The sequence below is a fragment of the Lemur catta genome, chromosome 18 (genome assembly GCF_020740605.2).
Source record: "Lemur catta isolate mLemCat1 chromosome 18, mLemCat1.pri, whole genome shotgun sequence".
NCBI lineage: Eukaryota > Metazoa > Chordata > Mammalia > Primates > Lemuridae > Lemur > Lemur catta.
Genome location: NC_059145.1, coordinates 19,401,699 through 19,425,666, shown reverse-complemented (window position 1 = coordinate 19,425,666; position 23,968 = coordinate 19,401,699). Strand labels below are relative to the sequence as shown.

At 41.3% G+C, this 23,968-nt stretch overlaps 1 protein-coding gene across 2 annotated transcripts in view; it reads left to right on the top strand.

Moving 5' to 3' along the window:
* The window catches only part of PPP4R2 (protein phosphatase 4 regulatory subunit 2), a 57,633-nt gene extending 50,781 nt beyond the window's left edge, over positions 1 to 6,852 (top strand). For both annotated transcript variants that reach the window (XM_045530766.1, XM_045530767.1), the window contains 4 exons: positions 752 to 826; positions 1,075 to 1,218; positions 2,426 to 2,715; positions 2,970 to 6,852. In XM_045530766.1, the coding sequence (XP_045386722.1) occupies positions 752 to 826; positions 1,075 to 1,218; positions 2,426 to 2,715; positions 2,970 to 3,295 (835 nt within the window). In that variant the 3' untranslated portion in view covers positions 3,296 to 6,852. The remainder of the gene's footprint in view (positions 1 to 751; positions 827 to 1,074; positions 1,219 to 2,425; positions 2,716 to 2,969) is intronic.
* The last annotated feature ends 17,116 nt before the right edge of the window (positions 6,853 to 23,968 follow it).

The following is a 23,968-nucleotide window of genomic DNA, read 5'->3' as shown; positions in this document are numbered from 1 at the left end:
CCAGGAGATGCCATCCTAGATGCCTTTCTGGGGCATATGTCCTATGTTTGGAGTAGCTGCTTGATGGCATTCCTCTTCATGATGGAAAAGTATCTCCAGTTGTTAAGATTCATATATGGCAAAGTTAAGAACTCAGTTTAGGGCATTGTTTCTCAGTCTTGGCACTATTGACATTTTGGACCAGATAATTCTTTCTTCTGGGTAGATGTCCTGCGAAATTATATGAGGTTCAGTAGTGTCCCTGGCCTCTACTCACTGATGCCAGTAGTGTTACACTCCTCCAAATACCTGTAGACATTGCCAAATGTCCCCTAAGGGTGCGAAGGGCAGGGAGAGAGGGTTGCCCTCTGTTGAGAACCGTTGGTTTAAGGTTAAGCTGCCTCTGCTTTCCTAAGAAGGTAACAACAGTGAATTTGTTTCTAGAACTTTCTCAAGATATATCTGTATTGGTAAATGAGACACTGAAATAATCCCAAAATATGTTTCTTGACATATTATGTTGTAGAGAAACTATTTTTAAAAAGAATTACTTCCCTTTGTGAACTATTTGTTTTGCTAATGAATGTGAGGTATTTTGGAAGAAATTGTAAAACAGTACAAAGTTAAGTAATGTTGACTGAAGATTTTTTTTATAATTATAGTGTATGTTTATGTTAATTCTAATAGTCTTTGTTTGAATCTTTTAGACCCATGATTCTTAAACAGAATTAAAGAACTAAACCACCCACAAATGTATTTTCTTTTCTTATAGGAAAAATAATTCCAATAGTTTAAATCGAATGAATGGTGTTATGTTTCCTGGAAATTCACCAAGCTATACTGAGAGGTGAGGTTATTGATTCTTAATATCCAAAGAGTTTGCATTTTCCTGATTTTGAGTAGCAGACTCAGTGTGCTTTTGGAAAATTGGGCATTTTATGGATGATATAGTGTATACCACACAAAATTAGTTAATGTAAAAGGCATCTGAAAACAAATACAGCAAATACTTATGTGACATGTTCATATAAATATACTATGGGAGGGGTAACTTGTTACAAAAATGGAAAATGATGTTCGTTTATCTTATTATAGGTCTAATATAAATGGGCCTGGAACACCCAGGCCACTTAATCGACCAAAGGTTTCTTTGTCAGCCCCCATGACAACAAATGGTTTGCCTGAGAGCACAGACAACAAAGAGTCAAACTTACAGCCAAATGAAGAGAAAAATCACAGGTTTGTATATGTTTTACATTCAAAAACAAAAAAGTTTTTATTGAAAGTTAACATTAATGGTTTTCAACATTCATTACTTAGTGTTTATAATATACTATTCTGAGGGATAGAACAAGGTTTTAATTTGGTTTGTAGGAGCTGTGGCTTCTGTTTGCAGCTTTAGCTGAAGATGAACATAGAACAGACTTTAAAACTGCTAATTCAGGAAGATTGTTTAAAAATAGGGTCTAAAGAAAGTAACGTAGTTATGGCATTTTTTAATTTTGAAAGTTACTTAGAGAAGATCTTTATAAATAAGTTGAAGTTGTGTGACTAGTTTCTCATTGTAGATCCAAAAAGGAAACCTTTTATTTATATCTTATTCCAAATTTTCTCTTAAAAAATTTTTTTTTACGTTGCCTTTTATTTTCTTTGCTATCAGAATGTACTCATAGAAATATGAGTTTACCATCTGGTTTTGGTTTGCTTAAAAGCATAATTTGCCAATAGACTTCAGTTGGTACCTTCATAGACCTTGAGTTTTACATAGAACAAGCCAGGGTACTGATGTCTTATCTGGGTACATGCAGAGAGAATGACGTTTACACCAAGATAAGTGTCAGGCAGGTTAATTTGCCTCCAAACCTGGATCAGTTGCTGGAGATGGAGTCAGAAATCCTCCCTGTCTTTACTCCTCAAGGATGGTTAACTAAGTAGAAAATGACTTTGTAAAAAGTCATTGACAGCCTCAGAGAGAAATTCCTTAATTCTTGTCTGGTTTGGTTTATTCCACAAGTTCTGTATTCTAAATGTTCATTTAATTTTGTACCATGACTTTGCTTTTGGTTTTGCTTTTTTTGGTTTTTAATTATACAAATAATGTATAAAATGTTAAAATAATACTAAGGTATATTCCACCTTCTTTCAAGTCTTTCTCCCTTTCCCCATCTTATTCCAAATTGTTTTAAAAGAGTGTATTTATATGAAAGACTTACAGTTTTATTATGGGAGGATATTTAAGTTAACTGGAGAATAGCACAGAAAGATCATGTAATTTGCTGACTAGGTCCTAATGAGAAGCAGTTTAGTTTGTCTTAAAATTATTCTCTTGTATTTTTCTTTGATCAGATGTTATAATTTAACTTTGACACTAAGTGTTAGATCTTAAAAATGAAAATGTAGAAGATGAGGAAATGTTATTAATGACACTTTAAAAAAACATTTGCAGTGACTCTCCGATGTCTGAATCAGAAGTTTCCTCAGTGAGCCCTACAAAAAATAAACATCCAGATGAAGACGCTGTGGAAGCTGAGGGGCATGAGGTAAAAAGACTCAGGTTTGACAAAGAAGGTGAAGTCAGAGAAACGGCCAGTCAAACAACTGCCAGTGAAATTTCTTCAGTTATGGTAGAAGAAACAGAAGCATCATCTTCATCTCAGGATAAAGACAGAGAAAGTAGTTGTACCAGGCAGCACTGTACAGAAGACGATGAAGAAGAGGATGAAGAGGAAGAAGAAGGTATTTAGAGACCATCAGTAAAAGGGTGGAGTAAGGAGATCCTCAAATTCTTGTACTTCATTTTTTTCATGAAAGAATTTAACATAATGGAACTCCTTATAATGCTGATGTTGGGCTTTTCTCCCACCTGTGTGTAGTTGCTGCAGAATTTCAGGGGATATAATTTGAACTATAGAATATCAGAATTCATGAAACTTAACTGTGGAAGTATTTTGAAAATAAAATTTAACTACAACACATTTGCTTATTTTTAGAGTCTTTTATGACATCAAGAGAAATGATCCCAGAAAGAAAAAGTCAAGAAAAAGAATCTGATGATGCCTTAACTGTGAATGAAGAGACTTCTGAGGAAAATAATCAAATGGAGGAATGTGATGTGTCTCAAGCTGAGAAAGATTTACAACATTCTGAAGGTAGTGAAAACACAGGCCCTGTAAGTAGTAGTTCTTCTGACTGCCAGGAAGCAGAAGAATTAATAGGATCCAATTCCAGTAAAACTGGAGAGATTCTCTCAGAATCATCCATCGAAAATGATGATGAAGCCACAGAAGTCACAGATGAACCAATGGAACAAGACTAACTATTTAGAAACATTTAGATGCAGTATTTTACATACAGTTCTGGTTTTAACACTGTATAAAACTTTTATGTAAAAGTGGACCTTTAGTTTTACAAGAGAAGCAGGTTGTAAAATAAAGAGTTGTACATGTAAGAACTGTGAATATCAGCTCCTCTGGGTCCTGCTTACCGCTGACATTTTTTTTGGTTTGGTCAAATCAGTGGTTTGTGTATAGATTTTTTTTTTTTTTTAGAATTAAAGTTTTTAAACTGGAAAGTAATAATTATAATTTTGAAAATTTTTTGAGATTATCACATTTAGTTTATACATATGCAAGAAAGCTTTTTGTCTTGTCTCTTTCTGACAGCTCTAGCAGTTTTCATATTTTGGTCATAGTTTCAACATTTTAACATGTGAATTATAGGGTTTCATGCTGGTTTCCAGATTTTATTGTTTGACTATGTACAATGGAACTTTAAGTCATATATACATATATATAATATTCTAAGGGGGGAAATGTTATATTTTTCTGTTTCTATAAGAGAAGAATACAGTGGATACTTTTTCTATTGGTAATGATTGAGTTCACCTCTTTCAGAAGACATTTTCTTTCTCTTCTGAGTAATTCGAATAAAATCTGGCCCTTATGAAACCCTGGAAATCTTAAGTCTGTTGAAATACCAGGTTAAACACATTCCAAGAGATCTGTTCAAACTGAAATTCTTTTGTATACTTCTGAGGTGCCTGAGAAAAAAAGACTTCATTATTTATGAGAAAATGTGCTTTATCTTGGAAATTGTGTTCAAACATTAGCTTACTGTTTTGTAGAATGAATACTTACGAAGCTGACATGAGACCATCTCAGAAGAACCAGGCAGGTTCCTTGACCTTTTGCTTGCTTTTCTGAACATTGTGAATATTACACATTTCTTTCTAAATTATTCTAGAGTATGCAAATGTCAATGGTATGAAACACCACTGTACTGGAAGAATTAATATATTACTTTAGTCATGTACCTGAGCTAAATGACTGAAGCTTTAGGGGTGCATAGAAACCACCATAATTTGTATAACATTTTGAAGTGAATTAAATATTTTTGAACATGCTTCTTCGACAGCCAGTGTTATATTTTTCAGATCAACACAAAGCACAATGATTACTCTAAACTCAATATTTTCAAATTCACATATTTAAAGTCATGCAAGCTGCAACTTCCCTGTCAAAATTACTGGCTGCCAAATTTATACCTGTTTCTTCAGCTGTACCTTTTGATATTTAGAATTTTTAAATTTCTGTAAAGTAGATTTTGTAGAATGTAATGTGTTCGCTGCCTTTGTGAAGCGGTATATAATTGTATAATTTCTGTGTGTAAACTGAATGCTTGGGCTTTCAATACAGTATTCATATAAAGCAATAAATATTAATGTTATGAAATATTCGAGTACATTTTTATCAAAATATAAAAGAATCCCTTTTTTAGTTTCAGATACCTGGAGTCCACAGATGAACTTATAAAACTGATGCGAACAATTTCTGACACTGTATCATACGTTTTTGGGTGATTTGGGGGGCAACCATAAGTTTTGCATTTTGACTACTTAAATTGCAAAGGCTAAAAACACCTAAATGATTCGGCTCCTTTTATGTTTGTAGGGTAATGTACTACTGACTGACTGACTGTCAGGTTAACAGCAGCTAGGTGATATATTTATGAATGAATATGTCTAATAGTTGGAATAAAAACTAAATATTGGTTTACTATACCCAAGAGGGGAGAAAAATCACACATTGTAAATTAAAAAATTTTTTTTTGCAACAAAAATGTTAAAATGAAGCAGATTTTAAATGTGACGTTCATTTATAGTGTCCTATTACTTTATTTTGTTGAGGAATATTTTGACAATGAGAACAGATTTTAAACATTTTAAGTTTAGAAATTCTGAAATTTTCTTTAGAATATTTATGAAATTACTGTCAATAAACCTATTCTTTAAGATCCTGTGACCTTTTGATATTTTTTATTTTAATTGTGCCATAGACCATTTGTAAACAACTCAATTTTTGTTGGTTATAAGTTGACGATTTAGCATCATGACTTTTAAGGTCTGTGGTTTTATTTGTAAGCTTGCAATTGCTATTTTTGCAAGGGCAAATGTATTTCTTTATTAAATAAAGTACAATAATGGTGAATGTACCAAAATGACATCACTTAACTCTATGAGAGATCTACATTTTAATCTATAGTTTAATAGTTTTAATATTTATTAGATATTCATGTTGATCATAGATCAAACTTGTTGCTGTTTATACAGATAATTGTAGAATGCTCATGGAATATCTTCTTTAGCATAGGTGGAATACTTCTGTAGTTAAATTGGGAAACCTTGTTCAGCTGGCTTTAGATATTAATGGCCATTTGGAAGTAAATTTCCACAAATAATACATAGGTGCACTTAACAAGGACTTTGCTTAAATAAAAATGTCTGTTCTAATAGTAACTGATTTATCTGTGAACTTTTAAAAGGCTAATTAATGTTAGGCATATTTTCTTAACACATATCAAGCAAAGTCCTATTAAAAGATCTTCTTTTAAGAATCAAGACCTCAGTGATTAAAGATATTTTGTTTTTGACCTTGAGCAGATCGTTTACCTGTTACTCTAGACTGTGAGCCAACATGTAGAAAGAATTGGAAGATGCTGATGAGGAAATTGAGAATACATATGTAATATTTTTTTAGCACTTTTCCCTTTTAAAAAATGAAAACATTATCGCAAATTTTTGAAAAATATATATCTTTTCAGTCTGAAAATGTAGCAGACCAGAAATAAGTAGTGAAAATGTCACGTTTTAAATGTTGATTATTAGATCAATTTATTCTGCTTAGGGTTTATTGTAACTACACCTTTCAAAAGTGTTTCCGGAGCAGTGGAATTGCTGGTCAGTGAGCCGTAACCCTCTGGCTTGGAAAGGTGTCTCAGAAGTCCTGGGCCAGAAGGTGTGGCCTGTTAAAAGCATAGAGGTTTAGAGTATTGTGTTTTGCTGGTGTAGATAGGCATGTATGTATGCATTTTTGCATTTGTAAAATCAGCAATTTTTCAAATAATGTAAATGTAATATACTAGTTTACTTATAAAGGTACTTGGGCAGAATCTAAAGCTGCTACAATGTTTGATTATGAAAAATGTAACTTGTGGTAAGGATGAAAATGCAACTTGTAGAACCAAAGGAAATAAAAATTTGGGTTAGTGTTTCAAATTGTCTTCTGAACAGGACTTTCTTAAATACATTGGTTTTGATAAAATGAAGGTCAGTTCTCTTGAGATTTGTGCTAATCATAAAATGGATGAATGCAAAAACACCTTGTAATTTCATATGGAATTATTAAAATTAGGTTTACTGGGTTATTGGCCTAATAAGAATGCTAGTATGTATTGGTTAGAATACATCTACTATTTCACAATTAAAAAATAATCAGTACACTTTCTTCAGAATTTTCTTTTATTTCCACTTGGAGCCTAGATTACTTTGCCAAATAAATGTATTATTTTCATAATGCAATAAAATACAAATTAGAAGATCTTCATGTGTGGAATTACTTTATTTACCATAATAGTTCACCCTGGCCCCTCCCTGCCTACCTCAGATAGTTGAGGCTCCACAGGCGTCTCATGATCTACGGGAAGGAAGCAGTGCATGGCTTTGTTACAGCTGTTTCGTAAGTGGCAATGCGGAGTGACGACAGGGAGGCTGCATCTAAGTTGAGTGGACAGTTGTGGTTGTTTGGCAGGCACTTCAAGAGTGATCTCTGACAGAAATCTGAAGTCTGGACTTAAGTAAAAATTTCTCCATTGGCATAATTTGGCACTAGTCTACATGCACAGATCTACAATGCTGGTGTTGGAATCATTTTAGAAATCCCACTTTCAGACAACTGCGTGGTAAGAAGTATAGAATTACCCAAAGTGGAGAGGAGGATTGTGTTTTCAAATCTGGATTCTCATTTCTTTATGCACATTGTTGTACAGTAGGTATAGCAGAGAGTAACGTCTGTGGCTCTGAACTCGGAGGAGATGGAGTACTTACTAGTCAGCATGTTTCTAAACTTAGTTGAATAGTTTGACTTTCAGCTTCTCATTCATGTTTGAGCTCTGTGACTTTTCCCCACTAAATTTGATTTACTAAATTGTATAGCTGATGGAGAGTTTGGGGATAATAATAGGAAGACTGATTCTCCCACTGACTGGGAATAAGATGCATGATCTCTGGCTACTTCTCTATCTAAAATGAAGAGTATACTACTTTCTAGCAGCTTGGGGACAGTGTTTTTAGTTTAAAATTTAGCCATGGAGTTTGTGGTCTTTGGGTTTACTTGTAAAGTTTCAGGGTTTTTCTTCCCGAAGGTAATCTTTTAAACTAAAAGTAATGAATATACAAAAATGCTGGCAATTCCCTGTATACTACGAGTCTGTAAACTCCACTGTTTTGATCATCTTTATAACCTCGCAGGCTAGCCTCATGCCTGGTAAGTGGTAACAAAATTGAAAGCAAGTGGGCTGGGTGGATAGTGACTACACAATCCACTTTGGATTGCTAAGTTTGCCCTCTTCGAGGGTGCAGAGTTCAACCTTGAAGCTTTTGTTTGCTGCTAGGTTTATGGAGTTGGAAGTAGTACATGCTGTTGGATGTCCTTGACTGGCAATCAGGCAGTTGGACTGTGTATCACCAGGAAATGAGCAGATTCTTTATTGGGATGAGACCAGCTACCTCTGACCTACACAGAAAGCACAACATACCCTCACCTGATAGAAGATAGGTGCTTCCACAAGTGGGAAGTCGTGTCATTAAACCACTGAAGTCCTGCTTCAGACATAATATAATGGGACTTGATATTAGGTCAATGATGACTTGCATCAAGAAATTTTTTGCAGTTGAGTAGGCTTGTGGGGCTTTTAATAGTGCTTATTATGTTGTGAATTTGGAGATAAATATGGGTTTAGTATTTTGTCTTCATTTTGTATATTTTTTTCTTTGCATTGCGTGCAGTGCTATAGAATGGAAGGGTAAGCTTAATGGTGACCAACAATTCCCACGTGCATTTAGGAATGCATGCACTTTCCCACTTTAAACCTGGGTGGGTAGCTAAAACTAAGTCACTTGTTTGGAATTCAGAATACAGTTTCTCTTATTAATTATTTAAAATGTGGCTGTCAGGCCACATCTTATTCAAGAAGTTGTTTAGTCCCTAAAGTAAGTGTAGTATAGTCTAAGTTAAGTGTAGCAGTTGTAACGTTTCTATTGGAAAAATGGGGACCAGTTTGTGGGTTTGTCAAAAAAATGCCTCTTCGAGTTCTGGCAGTGCAAGTGAGGACGGCAGGTGGAGGTGTGTCAGGGAGGATACAATAGCTTGCCAGATAAGTCAGTTATTTTAAAAGTCAGTGATTTAACATAAACTACTAAATATGGCTCAATATTTGGTGATGAGGAATGCAGTAGAATTTGCAGTCTTGTCATTATGTTTTGTTTTTGTATTGAATATTAGAAGTGTATTAAGGTATAGGAGGTGGGGATAAATTTTCAGTATATTTTATAAGTTTCATCTAAAAAATAATAGAACACAGGAAAAATTCCAGGTGTTTGAATATTTAGTTTTAATTTCGCGATAATGCATTTATGGTTATGCAATTTCATTTATGCCAACAAATGGAGGTATGAAGAGGTACACACAACATACAGATGCAGAAAAGTATCTGTCTCGTGTTAGGTGGCAACTTTGATGAGTTGCTGTCTAGTGGGGGGGGCTAAAAGAGCAGACTCAGTCCGATTTTAATCTTTGAGGAATTCAGTCATCTTTGAAGAACAATAAGCAATGCAAGATTTTAAAGGTGGCATGTGACTTGAAGAGATGCACAGGAGAGCCATGTTAGTGCAGTTGTGGCTCTCTGGGAAGGCTTCTCGGGTGAGGCAGGGCTCAGCTTGGCCTTAGGAGAGCAGGACAGGGAGGTAGCCTGGTGTAAGGGGCAGAGAAGAGAGGCAGGGGAGTTGTAATGAGATGGGTTAAGTCACAGCTTCACCATCCCCAGCTGAGGCATCTGTGCTAAGTTACAGTATTCTTTGAGCTTTAGTTTTTCCATTTATAAAAATATGTATAATATCTACCTGGTAGGATTGTTGGGAGCATTAAGTAACTATGGATATAAAGCTAGATCTAGTCCAGAGTCTGATGTTTTAAGGGAGGAAGGCAAAATGCCCCTTGTCCCTGGGCAAGAAAACAGGTTTTATTGGAATCAAAGTCCAGGTTTCAATCTTGCTCAGTACGTACCAGGATAATAACAGGAAGCACTAATTGGACACTTCCTTTATCCTTAGCACATGCCTTGTGTTACCTGGTTTAAGCTTTCTATCAACTCTGTGAGGTGCTTAATATTATGCCCATTTTATGGATATTTGAGGTAAAGAAAGGCAACTTGCCCTGGCCCCTTCAAAAGTGGAAGGTCATCATGAGAGTCCTGGGCTCTGACTCCTGAGTCCGTCATGCTTAGGTGCTGGCTAGTCTGGGAAGGCTTGCAGAATTAGGGTGTGGTGGCACCGAGGAGGTGGACAGCAGAGACAAAGCCATCCCAGGTATCAAGATTCTCAGCACCACATCGACTTGCCCATGTTCAGAACATCCAAATGCTCCTCGCCATGCACGGCACAGCACCCCAGCTCTTGGTTTCACACTCCACGTGCTTCAGCATCTGGCTTCACCTGATCTTTCTAAATGGTTTACCCAGGTTTTTCCAGCTAGACGTTTTGGATAATCTTTTTAAATTAGGTAATTTACACCTGGTGAAGATTCAAATAGAACAAAATGGCATATACCAGACTGTTTCGGTCCCACTACCCTTGCTCCCGGCTCCCAGGGTTATACCCCTCTCCCTCACCCAACAGGCAAGCGCTCTTACCAGCGGGCAGAATGCTCAAGAGCAAGGATCTTGGAGCCAGATTCCCTGGGTTTGAATCCCAGCTCTGCCGTTTGCTGGCTGTGTGATCTCCGTACATCTGTAAGATAGGAGGGTGAGGTGCCTGTCTCATAGGGCTGTTAGGATTAGCCGTTAGAAAAGTGTCAGCTAGTAAGCCCTACATACAGAGGGGTTCAAAAAACAGCATTTTACAGAAATGTCGTGTGTCTTTCCAGAGAAAATGGTATATACCCTTGCAAGCACGATGTGGTCGTCACTCCCTCTCTACGATTCCCCTTTCCATAGTGAACGCACTCTGCACATGTTAGGTCTATCTTGCTGTTCCCCGGTCCTCGGTTCCCAGCGTCAACAGTGAGTACTAGTATAGAGTTGAGCCAATGACAGAGTGATCACAAATACAAAGCAATCCCGCACAAACAGTTTATTACAGAAAACTAAGGAACTATACAAAGTGAAAGTAAAGAAAGAAGCTACTCAAAGTGAAAATATGTTCCAGAGAGAGAAACGGGTCAGTCTCTACAAGTGGAGAAAAACATTGAGGACTCCCATGTGGTTTCCTTTTATTGGCCTGGTCTGGGCCAGGGCCTACAGGAGGTGCAGGATGTTACCAACAATTATCAGGAGTTCTGCATTTTCCTGCAGTCCCTTCGCCTGATTGGTTCCCGGCTTCTCCAAACCTAAGAACCACCCTCTTGCCCAACACCCACCACCTGCAGATTTGGTCCCTGCCTAATACACCCATTGAGATGCGCTTGGTCTTTTTTTCCTTCCCTATTTAATATATTACTGCGATACTTCCAGATGAGTACCTAGAAAGCTACTCCAGTCATTTTAATATCTGCGACGTCTTTCAGTGTATAGATGAACCATCATTTATTTAACCAGTCCCCCTTTAAGTGACCTCATGGTATTTTGTCTTGCCATTATTTGCTCGGTTCAAGCAGTTTGAGACTGAGACTTAAAATCAGTTCCCTCCCAGGGGAAAGAACAAGCCATTAAACTAGTCTTTAAAGAATTATTGTATTAAGTAATGTGTGAAATAGGCCTCCTTGCCCCTAGGGATGGACGGTGGCGGGGAGGATGGGGCATTATCTGGTAGGCAAACCACATGCTGTATTCCAGGTCATCTAAGATGGTCAGGTACACTATATTTTATGTAAAGTAAGAAAATAAGCCACCCACTGGCACAGGACATGTGTCTTAGTGTTATTCCTGCACAATGCATGCACCAGTCACAACCATCTCTCCTGACGTGACATTTTTTATTTCTTCTCAGGAATTTTGCAATTTCTCCATTGTTTGCATTGCTTTGGCTTGTGATGGGTGATCCTGCAATAAAACAAAATATAGCTTCATGTATTTATGAGTATTTTCCTTTCTTAGGCTCTGCAAAACTCTTAGTTGTTTAGCAACAAAATATGGAATTTCAGTCATTTCCACAATGACAAATACCAATGTCAAATTTACTCCTTGCTGCTCTGTTTCCTTGACTTTTGGAAGGACAGGATAACTTTCTGTCTCAGTGTGAAATCCTTCTAAAGCTGCAGTCCCCATCCCTGGGCCATGGCCCGGTACCCGTTTGTGGCTTGTTAGGAACTGGGCCACGAATCACCGCCTGAGCTCTGCCTCCCCACCCCCATCTATGGAAAAATGGTTTTCCATGACACCAGTCTCTCCTGCCAAAAAGGCTGGGGACCGCTGTTCTAAAGACCTTTTCAGTGGCGATTAATTTCAACATGTGTGGTACCTCAGCAAGGCACATCCTTCAACTGGAGTGACAACAGTGCGAATGCGCAGCAAGGACCAGCTTTGCACGTGCTGCTGCAATGGCAACGGCCACAGGGACTGAGAGATGCATCCAGATTTCCAAGATGATAAAACCGGCGTCCTGGAGTCAAACATCTCGGAAAGAGCCATCAACCAGTCCAGGCAGTGATCTGTTCATTTGTTCATCCATAAATATTTATTAAGGAATTGCTTATGAGTCTGGCCCTGCGGATAGAGCAGTTAATAAAGACAAACAAGTAACAATATATGTAAGATGGTGATAAGGGCTTTGAACCTAAATAAAATAGGAGAGAAGGAAGGAGCATGGAGGAGGATAGCTCAATTTCAAATTGAGTGTCTCTGAAATGACATTTTATGTTGAGTGTGGTGGCTGTCCCCTGCAGAGGGCTCAGTTCCCTCCAAGGCAGCAACCGTCAGTCTCTGAGAACGCACTTGCATCTTGAATGGAGTCTCTCTGATTCTTTCATCTCTCTTTCTCATACTCACGCACTTTCTTTTTCTTTTTTGTTTAGAGATGGGGGCTCACTCTGTCACCGAGGCTAGAGTGAAGTGTCATCGTAGCTCACTGCAACCTTGAACTGCTGGCCTCAGGTGATCCTCCCACCCCCTCCTCCCAAAATGCTGGGATTACAGGTGTGAGCCGCTGCGCCCAGCCTCATGCACTTTCAATTAATAACTAGATTTGGCTTCTTAATAATGCAAACTTAATTGTTTTCCATTTCACCAAAGCAGATATTCAGAGATACATTTTTTTAAATATGTAGAAATACACACATTTATGAGCATGCCGTCACGTTCTCTACTTACCCCCAACCCTCACGCCCACCCAGGTGTTCATATGAGCCTGGAGCATTGCTCAGTGTTTGCTAAATGAACAAGTGAAATCATTCTTTCTTTTAAGAAAAAAATGAGACTGCTTTAAATGGTTAAAATGTCAAGATGGCATAAAGCTCTCCTTACCAGCCTTGTTCCTTCCCCCCAAACCCTCTATAAGTAACCATTTTTATTTGTGTCTTGCTTTTTCTTTCATTGTTTCCTGTTGTAATTACAAGCAAATTGAAATATATAGTCTTAGAGCTTGGCAAGTGCCTGTAGTCCCAGCTACTCTGGAAGCTGAGGCAGGAGGATTGCTTGAGCCCAGGAATTCCAGACTGTAGTGTGCAGTGGTCGTGCCTGTGAATAACCACTGCACTCCAGCCAGGGCAACTTCTTAAAAAAAAAAACAACAATAAAAAATGAAGTTTTATTTCCCTTTCTTACACAAAAGTAGCAGTAGCAAGCTAAATGCACTGTTGGACACCTTGCTTTGTTCACTTAATGTATCCTGCTGCTTACTTCACACTCACGTAGAGATCGTGCTCATCTTTCTTTTCTGAATTCCATAGAGTGGACGTATACTCACTTGTTTTCAATCTTTGGCGTCTACAGTAATGCTTCAGTGAGTAACCTTGTAAATATGTCATTTGATGTGTGCACAGCAGTGTCTGCAGGATGGATTCCCAAAAGTGAGGTCCTGTCCAAAGGTAACTGCTTCAGTCATTCGGGTAGTTCCCGTCAAATTCCCCGTCATAGGGTTATGCCATTCCATCCTCTGCCGGCGGTGTGCAGGCGTGTCTGCTTCCTGCAGGCTCACCAACAATGTGGTCCTTTCACAGGTGTAAGCAATACTGGTATTTTTGTGTGACCCCTCAGTTCATGTCCTTTGCCCATTTTCCAACTGGGTTGTTGGTCTTTTTCTTTAGAAATTCTAGAAAAAATTAGAATTTTCTTTTTCTTTTTAGAAGAGGGGCTCCCTTTGTTGCCCAGGCTAGAGTGCAGTGGCATCATCATATCTCACAGCAACCTCAAACTGCTGGGCTCAAGTGATCCTCCTGCCTCAGCTTCCCGAGTAGCTGGGACTATAGGCACACACCTGGCTAATTTTTTTACTTTTTGTACAGATGGGGTCTTGCTAGGTTTCTCAGTCTGATCTCGAACTTCTGGCCTCAAGGGATCTTCCTGCCTCAGTCTCCCAAAGTTCTGAGATTATAGGCGTGAGCCACTGAAACCTGCCTAGAATTTTCTTTAGAAATTTCTTTTATATATTATGGAAATTAACCTTTATGCTGTGATATGATTTACAATCATGCTTTTCTTCTAGTTGGTCTTTTTCTTTTGGTCTCTGCATGACAAAAAATCATAAGCAAAAAATTGTTTTTATATATTTGAATTCATGAGTTTTTTCTTTCAATGGTTTTGGATGTTAGATTATTTTTAGAATGGCTTTCCCCATTTTAAGTTATATGATTTCATTGCTTACATTTAATATTCGGTCTACTTAGAGTGCTTTTTATTCTGCTGTGTGGTATGAGGTTTGGATCCAAGTTTGTCTTTAGGGCCCAACACAGTTTATTAAAAACCTCATCTTTATCACACTAATTTGATATGCTGCCTTCATCACACAGTAAAGTCCTGGGTGCATTAGATGTATTTCTGGACTTTCTAAAACAGTCTTGGAGGGCTGCCACCAATAATCGAAACACCTAGAATTTCTCCAGTGGAGAATAACCTACAATGCCACCGACAAGAGATTTAAAGTCTGTTTTCTCTTGGAGGTTACATTTGTGTTCTTTCTTTAAATGGGATGATTTCTTGTGAGAGGTGCAGAATCTTTTTTCAGGAAGGGAGGGAAAGACTCAAACTTCCTGGCCGTGTGATCTACTCCCATGTGTCCTTCCTGAGACGTCTCCCTCCCCACCCCTGCACCCCCTGCTTCTCATGCAGGAGTGGGGCTGTCAGGTCCAGCCTGGTTCTGTTGATTCATCCTGATCTGGAACAGAAACAGTGGGGTTAGTTCGATCTTGTAATGTACATCTTCATTTATGACAGTTCATAAAAGTATGTGACAAGATTTAATACCACTAACATGTGTCCCATGGTTATTTGTATGAACAAATCTGGAAAAAAAAAAAAAAAAACCAAAAAAAAAAAAAACCAAAAAAAAAACTTTTCCACGCTGTGTCTCCAAAGGCCACAGGCTCTGTCGTGCTGTGGTTGACATGTCCCAGCGTAAACCCAGCATCATTCCTCATTCCCACCACTGCTGTGGGGCCAACCTATGCTGAAGTTTTCACTGAAAACTTCGAGAAACTAAGAACGATGTGGGGAATTTTTCACATCACTGAACTGATGCGATGTCTAGGCCAGATCATTGTTCCAAGATTGCCTGTGCTCCTCTGCCAGTATTAAAATCCCCTTTCTCTTAAGAAATGATGGGGGCAGGAGATGGGAGTTGGTCGTGGTGTGTTAGTGTCTTTAACTGGTAAAATAAAACGTTGAAAAGGGCCCCTGGATAAACGATTGATTGATACCCCAAAGCCACGGTTAGTCACTTTCTCCTTGCCCACCTTTACCATAAAGGCTCGTAGGGGCAGCGGTGTGACAGAGCTCTGGCTGGGGAAGCAAAGGCAGAAGTCCCCAGGGTGCGTTTTTCTTGCTGGGAGGAAATTCTGTGTTCTCTGCCTCTTTGCCCTTTGCCCTTTCCTCCCCTGTCCTGACCTCTTCTTTCCCCATGAGACTGAGACCCAGGCAGGTCTTGAAGTAAAGATATTGATGTCAACAAAGTCTAACATCTCAATCCCTCTGGTAGCAATGTCTGAAGCAAATGGTGATGATCGAGGTGTATTGATTGTTTTCATAAGTTTATTTGAATTAAAAGCTATTGAAAGCTTTCCTGGCATCTCTTGAGGAATTTCAAAAGCGCTCTACTTCATAATCCTTAGCAATAGACATTTCTTTTAAAATTGACACTAAAGACTGGCATTTCTTAAGTCGTATAGCCTGTACAGCCTGAGTATGTGAAATAAATGGTCATTAATGTAGCCTTTATGGTATTTATCATGCATCAGGTCATTTAGATTTAGTTTCCTAATCCTCACACCCCCAGAAGTAGGTACTGTTATCTCCACTGTAGAGATAAAAAAGATGGTGGCTCAGAGAGGTAGATTAATCTCTCCAATGACACACAGCTAGTTAATTGTTAAACAGGATTCTCTGATGTCAAAGTCTCCATTTCCCCCTTTGCCTCAACCCTATGTAAGGGTAACTTTTAACGTTTATGTGCACATTTAAAGCCTTTTCCTATTCCCCTCTCCCACTTCTTCCAAATCCATTAAACTATCCCATTTACAGTATCACTGAAGGCTAACAGTTCCCTTTGAGGGCGTCACTGTCTAAGACATTGATGGAGATCAGTGCCTCTCTTTATTATAAGAGAGCCTAAGTCCTCTTCACCCCCTTCTATGACATTATTAGTCTTATTTGGAGGCTCTATTATAGAATAAATTTTTCTGAAGGCTGTCATTACAGGAGTTTCAGATTTCTTCACTTTTTGCTTATAGCTGTCGATCTATACACTTTTATTCAACTCTGATAAAATAACCTAGAACAAACTATATCTGAGTAAATGCACTTTTGTAAAGTTCCTACTAACTGGAAGAAGTTCTACAGCTTATTATTATTATTAATTATTAATGTTGTACCAGTATTTCGTTTTCCCAGCCTGCTCCCCGAAGGGTGTCTTGCCACTGAGAGGTAGATTTCGGAATGAAGAAAGAGATTACTGATAAAATCGAAGTTTTGCACCGTCCCCACCGTCTGCCTTCCTTGGGAGCAGAAACACGGCCTCGGGGTGCCCTCTTGTGGTCATCTGTTTAGTTGCAAGACAATGGTGGAGTTTTTCTTTAAAAGGAAAAAAAAAAAAAAAAAAGAGAGGGAAGGAAAAAAGGTCCTGCATATGTTTTTAGTCAGCAACACGTTTTGAGATGTGACAGTCCTGTCAAAACAATATAATTCAACAAACTTCAAAGTAACCACAACAGAAGATATGTAGACACATTTTGGAGCGCTGTCACAGAGCCTTACGATGCAACGTGCCAAAAACATTTTGAAGGACAAACAGTAAGACCTGGAAGGGAAGCAGGGTAAGTCCCACTCAGGTGTGTGAGAATTAAAGCAGGCGCCCAGGAGAAAGCCAGCTGAGAAGCAGAGGCAGAACGGAATCTCAATCCCGTGGGGCTGGAAGCTGAGATTGCTGCCTGTGTGAAGAATGCAAGTTCTGCGAGGCTTTCATTTATTCAGCTACATAGGCGTGAGCAGGACAGCGTCCCTGTCTTCGTGGAGCTTCCATTTTAGAGGGGGGAAACAGAAGTAAACACATAAAGAATTGAATAAACAAGATACTTTCAGCAAGCAAAAAGTACTATGGGGAAATCGAAAGACAGAAATTGGGAGCAGTGGGAGAGGGAGAGAAAAAGTCTCAATGAATGCAGTGCTTAAATTCCGCATACGTTTTAAAAAATTTCTTATTTTTTAAGTTTAATTTTTTAACCAATTGATGCAGAGTCTTGCTATGTTGCCCGGGTTGGTCTCAAACTCCTGGACTCAAGCAATCCTCCCACCTCAGCCTCCAGAGTAGCTGGGATTACAGGTGCATGCCGCCGTGCCTGCCTATTTTTAGGTTTTATGGATACATAATGTTTTTATATATTTATGGGGTACTACGTGATATTTTGATACACGCGTACAATGTGTAATGATCAAAGCTGGCTAGTGCAATATCCATCACCTTGAACGTTCATCTTTTGTGTTGGGAACTTCCCAAATCTTCTAGCTATTTTGAGACATATAATACATTAGTGTTAATCATCCCATTGTGCTACCGAACACTAGATCTTATTCCTTCTAACTGTATATTTGTATCCATTACCAACTTCTCTTCATCCTCCACTCCCTTCCTTTCTCAGCCTCTGATGACCGTGTTCCTACTCTCTGCTTCCAGGAGATCTACTTTTTAAGCTCCCACATATGAAAGGGAACATGTGATATTTGTCTTCCTGTGCCTGGGTTATCTCACTTAATATAACATCCCCCCCCGTTCCATCCATGTTGCTGCAAATGACAAGATTTCATTATTTTTTATGGCTGAATAATATTCCACTGTGTAAAATTCTGGATGCATTTTGCAGCTGGACCCGACACGATTTGTCAACAGATTGGGTATGGACTGTGAGAGAAAAATGAGGCCAAGTGACTGCAAGATTTTTCTTTCTTTTTTTTTTTAAATATTTTTTTCTATATATTTTTAGTTGTCCAGATAATTTCTTTCTATATTTAGTAGAGACGGGTGGGGGGGGGGTCTCTCTCTTGCTCAGGCTGGTCTTGAACTCCTGACCTCGAGCGATCCTCCCGCCTCGGCCTCCCAGAGTGCTAGGATTACAGGCGTGAGCCACCACGCCCGGCCAACTGCAAGATTTTTGACTTGAGCAATTGCCATCCATTGAGATGGGGAACGCTCCACGTGGGGGTACCTTTGGGAGTTGGGTCTTGAAAATGGCACTTGCAGTGCCCGCTGGACATGCAACTGAGACGTTGAACAGCGAGGGCACACGTGGTACAGCTGATACAAGTCCTCTCCCCGCCTCCCTCTTACCTGCTGGCTTGCTACAGGTGTGTGCCCCGTGCTTCAGGGGCCCCGGTGAAGCAGAGGAACGAAGAGAGTAATATTCTAAACCTGTAGGCACAAGATTGGGTCAGGGGACAAGAGAGGAGCTTGGAACATGCAGAACCCCTGACCACTGGGTCAGACGGGAGCTGGGAGGAGAGGCTGGGTCTGCTGGTCTGGGCAGGGGGCCCCGAGCAGAGGCAACTCTCATATTCCCAGGGAGGGAGAAGGGGGCCAGGGAAACCTTCTGAATGACTGGATTTTCAACTCAGAGAGATGGAGTCAGGCCCAGAAACCATGGAGGAAATATGAATGCGACGAGGTTAAGTCTTCTCTCAGGTGGCATGAGGGGTTTCAGGCTTGGAATATGAATTTCCAATCAAAAAAGATAAATTTTACACACTGGATTGTGAGTCTGTATAATTAAAAAAATTTTTTTTCATTTTATTTGTATGCTCTTAGTGATTCCTAGAAAAGAGCCTGTATAATTCTTAAGCTTTAACAATTTGCAGAGCCCAGGGAGTGAGTGCTTCTCTGGCCTCCCCTAGCCTGGCCCTGCTGAGGAGCCCTGGGAGGCGGCACAGACCACACATGGCAGAGCTGTTCCCCCAAGGGGCACAATTGGGGCACACACCAGCAGGGACAAAGGGCTGCTTCCAAGGGGGGGTAATTACCCAGCGCTTCTGACCTGCCTGGTGGGTGGCAGAGCAGCAGGTGGCAGCGGGAGGAGGCCCCAGGTAAAGAAATGCAGGTGCCGGCTGTGGGGGGTGGCAGCTGCCCCCTTACCCTCTCTCCCCTCCTTCCTGAAGTAGGAGCTGAGGTCCCTTGTGGGACATTTGGTGAAGGGCAAAAGGAGAATATTTAAGATTTAGGTTTTTTGTCAAGTCATGGTTGAAAGTCACGGCCAACGCACGTCTGCTTTTGGAAACTGCAAGCACCGGACCCACAATTATAACTTAAAGGCCTGCAGGATCCTGAAAGTTATTCTTTCAAAGGTTTGTACCAGGAGCACTATTCATCCACCTTTTTTTTTTTTTTTTTCAGAAAATAGACAAAACATGAGTTCATAATAGTTACTTTGGGGAACCATTCTCTGAGTGAAATGGACACATCATAGGATATTATCATAAAACAAAAATAGCTTATGAGAACACAATTTTCAACGTGCCAGGGAACTGTTCGGTGAGGAATACAAAAGCAGGAAGTGAATTACTCAACTGAGCAAGTTTTCCTTGTTACTTGGGGCTACTATTCCAATTCTACTCTACAAAATATTAAAGGAATAGGCTTACAATTTGAAATAATTAAAATTGAAAATGCTCTTATACCCACAGGCTTATAATTACGTAAGAATTCCTGGAATTTGGAGAATACTTTGTCTTAATCATACTTGACTAGCCTTTTATTTATATTTCCTTCTTGGTCAAGGAAATATATGTTTGCCCTTCTGAAAGGGTTCTAGTCAGTTCCAGTTATTAATTACTTTTAGTTATTAATGAATTTTCACTGTGGTATATTATTTTTGGGGTCCCGTATTTTATGACATCAAGACTGGATGACAGAGAAGCCATAGCATAGGCTTCTGCACTTGAACTCATGCTTTTGAACGGGATGTTCAATAACCAGGTGGGAGCCCCGGCTATGGCCACACCTGTCACTGAGTCTCTTAGAATCCCTTTGTTTTCCAGCCGCAGGGGAATTTCAGTATTTCTATTAGCAAGGAAGCTGGGCACCCATTTTCTCTCTCCAAGTGAAATCATATTCCCTTGTGTGACATCCCTGCTGCCCTCCCCACCCTCCCCTCCCTGTCACCCCGCCTGTCCCTCCAGGCACCCCTGCTTCCTACCACAAGCTACTTCCTGTTCTTCCCGCGCCCACCAGCCTTTGCAAGTGGGCTGCTAGAAAAGTGAGAGTTAAACCCGAGAAACTCGGTCACTGTGTGGGGCAGAGCTGGCGAGCAGGTGGCCCTGGACACGGGGACACGCGTTGACAAGGGTTCTGAGGCTGCGTCCGTTCCGCAGAGCAGGGGGCAGCCTGACACCTGCCGTCGCCGGGACGATTCTCCGTGTGTGCTTGGTCACCGGGCTCACTCCGGCCCTTGTAGTTTCTGGGCTTCGTTTGCCCTTTTGCAAAAAAATCAATAAAGGCCATCTTTCTTTCTTTCTTTTTTTTTTTTTCTGTTCTTTTAACCATCGTGGTCAAAAGGGGCACACACACAAATACATAATCGTCTTTTAGCATCTGTCACCCTGAGTTGTCCTTCCCACTGGTCCAGACGGTTCTCAAGGGCCAGGCGGCTGCCTGCTCCCTGCTGCCCAGAGCGTCCCCGCCGCGTGTGCACGAGCGAGAAGGGCTGGCCCTGGTGGCACTCGAGCTGTGCCTCCCAACCCCGGAGCACGCCCTCTGAAAGTGCCACCCTGTCCTCCCTCGGGAACAGGGGGATCTCCCTGCAAAACAAAACATTTACAGAGGTAAATCCTTCCTGCCCACCTGGGGCTTGAGCAGGCCAGGGGGCAGCTGATGACAATAGCCCATTAAAGAGCTTCATGGAAAACACCGCACGGCTTTAGGACAGGTCCCTTCCGGGGCTGGGCTCGCAGTCTGAAGAACAGGTAGGCAGAGGCCGCTTCCTGCCTGGCTTGGCAGGAGGGGGCTGCCGACTGCCCCGGGGCTGCTGTCTCTGGCAGGGCACAGGGAGCAGGCCCCCACCCCACCCTTCCAAAACAACCTGCTTTCCTTCCACTCCGCTTTCCCCAAAGGCCCAAGGCTGCTGGGGCCGGCTGTGCAGCTGCTAACAGAAAGGCTCTTTGTCGCTCCTCTCCAAGGACACTCAGGAGGAAAAAGCACCTTCCCTTGGGAGCCATGTTCCCTGTTCACCACTGGCTGTCTTCCGAGCACCTACTGGGTGCCGGCCCTGCGCAGGTGAGGTGTGCGTGGCAGGTACAGTTTGTTTCCAGGAGAGGCTGAAAAGCCCAGGCTGCTGGGCTGTGCAAACTTGGTCAAATTCCTTACTCTTCCAAGCCTTAGTTTTCTGATCTGTAAGATGGGTAGAGCAATGGAACCTACTGTTGAAAAGATTAAATGCCACGAGGCATGAATAGCACCTGGCAAAGCACCTGCTACATAATAGGTCTCAATATCTATTGTTGTCATTAGATGATCAGTTAAACAGGAATCCTAATTGTGCCTACAGCACGGTGTTGCTCTGATGCTTCAAACCCTGGTCTTTATGAGGGGCTCACATCCATGCCCGGGAGGTGGGCTTAGCTATTACGGAACTGGAGGCAGCTGAATCAGATGTTTTCTCAAGGTCTCTGTTTCCCAATCTGTGAAATGGGCATGACCATAATTTTGCCCCTTGGTCTGTTGTGGGGATTGAAATAGGCAAAGCGTATTATTGCAACAGCTCATCCTGCACCAAGGTCTGGTGGACTTTATGATTCCAGCCTGGGAGTTTGTCATTGTTCCCGAATTTCGAACAGCTCAGCCTGATAAACCGGCAATCTCACAGGACATGATGTTGGAGCACAGGAAAGGTACTTTAAGGAAATCGGCTGGCTGGGGTTGGGGGCCCAGCCCGGCACCGACGTGCTGGGTTACTACGTGGGGTCACACGTGTCCCTGGGTGTTGGTTACCAGCTGTGTGGTGGGCATCAGGCTGGAGCAGCGGTTTTTATACAGGGCCTGCCAGACTCACTGGGAAGCCTTTACTATACATGCCAGGCCCCAGACCGGGGCTTCTGAGGCTCTGGCTGGAGGTCCTGGGAATTTGTATTTTATTTTTTTAGAGGCAGGGTCTTGCTCTGTCACCCAGGCTGGAGTGCGGTGGTGAGATTGTAGCTCACTGCAGCCTCGAACTCCTGGCCTCAAGCGAACCTCCTACCTTAGCCTCCCAAAGTGCTGGGACTACAGGCATGAGCCACCTCACTCTACTGGTAATTTGTATTTTAAATAAGGGTTCCAGTGATTGTGATGCCTACGAAAGCCAGGAACCATGGGACCAGGGCGCAGTCTCTAGGGTCCTGTTCACCTTTCCCATCCAGCAGTTCAGGGAGATCTTGTGAACGCGTTGCACTAGGACTCGAGTGCTTGGCATGTCCCTGTGAGGTGGGCATGGGGAAGGGCGGTTATTTCTGCCCTTCAGGTGCAGGCGAGGAGACCGAGAAAGCCAGGCCCACCTGACCCTGCTGGGACCGGAGTCCCATGACCTCTGGGCGGTCTCCTGGCTGAAAGTCCGAGTGGCAGGTGCTGCCCAAGGCTGGGCCGGCAGGAAGCTCTTGGGAGGGCAGATGGCAGAGAGCTTTGCATCCTCCCAAGACTGTCCCTGCCATGTGGAGGAACCGAAGTTCCTGGAAAGCTGATTCTCATTTGTTAGTTCTCTTTCTTTCTAATGACTTCACTAAACAAAAATAAAAACCAACGTCCTGTTTGAGAAATGTAACTTAAGAGTTTCCATTATGAAGCACCAAAAAATACTAACAGTGGATGCATGGGTTATGGGTATTACTTTCTGAATATGGAACATTATAATTTTGCATTTAGCCAGTTTAAATTATTTTAAAAAATAAGCTTGGGTATAAATACATTAAAACATATATATTGATATCTATTTATCAATCCTGTGCTTTAGAGTCAGACAGACCTAGGATTAAGCCTTCACTTTGCCATTAACTAGCTGAGTGACCTTGGGCAAGTTACTTAACTCTCCTGTGTCTTAGTTCTCATAAATTTAAAATAGAGAACAATAAAATGTACTTCAGAGGATCAAAGGGGCAGATTGTGTTTTCCGGTGATGGCTGAGGCGCTGTCTCCCATTCCACATGTTCTTCATACACTGTCACCTTGACAGTCCTGCCGTCAAGAGATGGGGACTGTGTCCCCTCTCTTGCAATCTGGCCGGGTTGTGGTGTGGCAGAAATGATGCTGAGTGACCTCTGAAGCTGGCTCATACAAAGGCCATGTACTTGTCCCTTGTTCTCCTGGGATGCTCACTCCTGGATTCAGCCGCCATGTTGTGAGGAAGCCCACACCAGCACACGTCAAGGGACCACATGAAGGAGCGGCCACATGCAGTGTTTCAGCCAATGTCCCTTCTGTGGTCCCAGCTGACGGCCAGGATCCACCATTGTACCAGTGAGTGAAGACACTCTCAGGTGATCCCGGTCCCTACCCCTCAGGTACCCCAGCCTTCGAGTCTCCTGGCTGAGGCCCCAGATACTGTGGAACAGAGAAAAGGAGTCCCTACTCTGCCGGACAAGAATTCCCAACCCATAGAATCTGTGAGTGTAAGAAAATGGTCGTGTTTTTTTGTTTGCCATTAAATGGGGGGTCATTTACTGCATAGTGATAGTACCTAGGATGATTACTATGAGAAGTAAGTAAGACAATGCATGTAATGTGCTTAATCGTCACATCCACCATTGGAGTGGGAGATTCTGAGACAGACAAGCAGACAAGAAT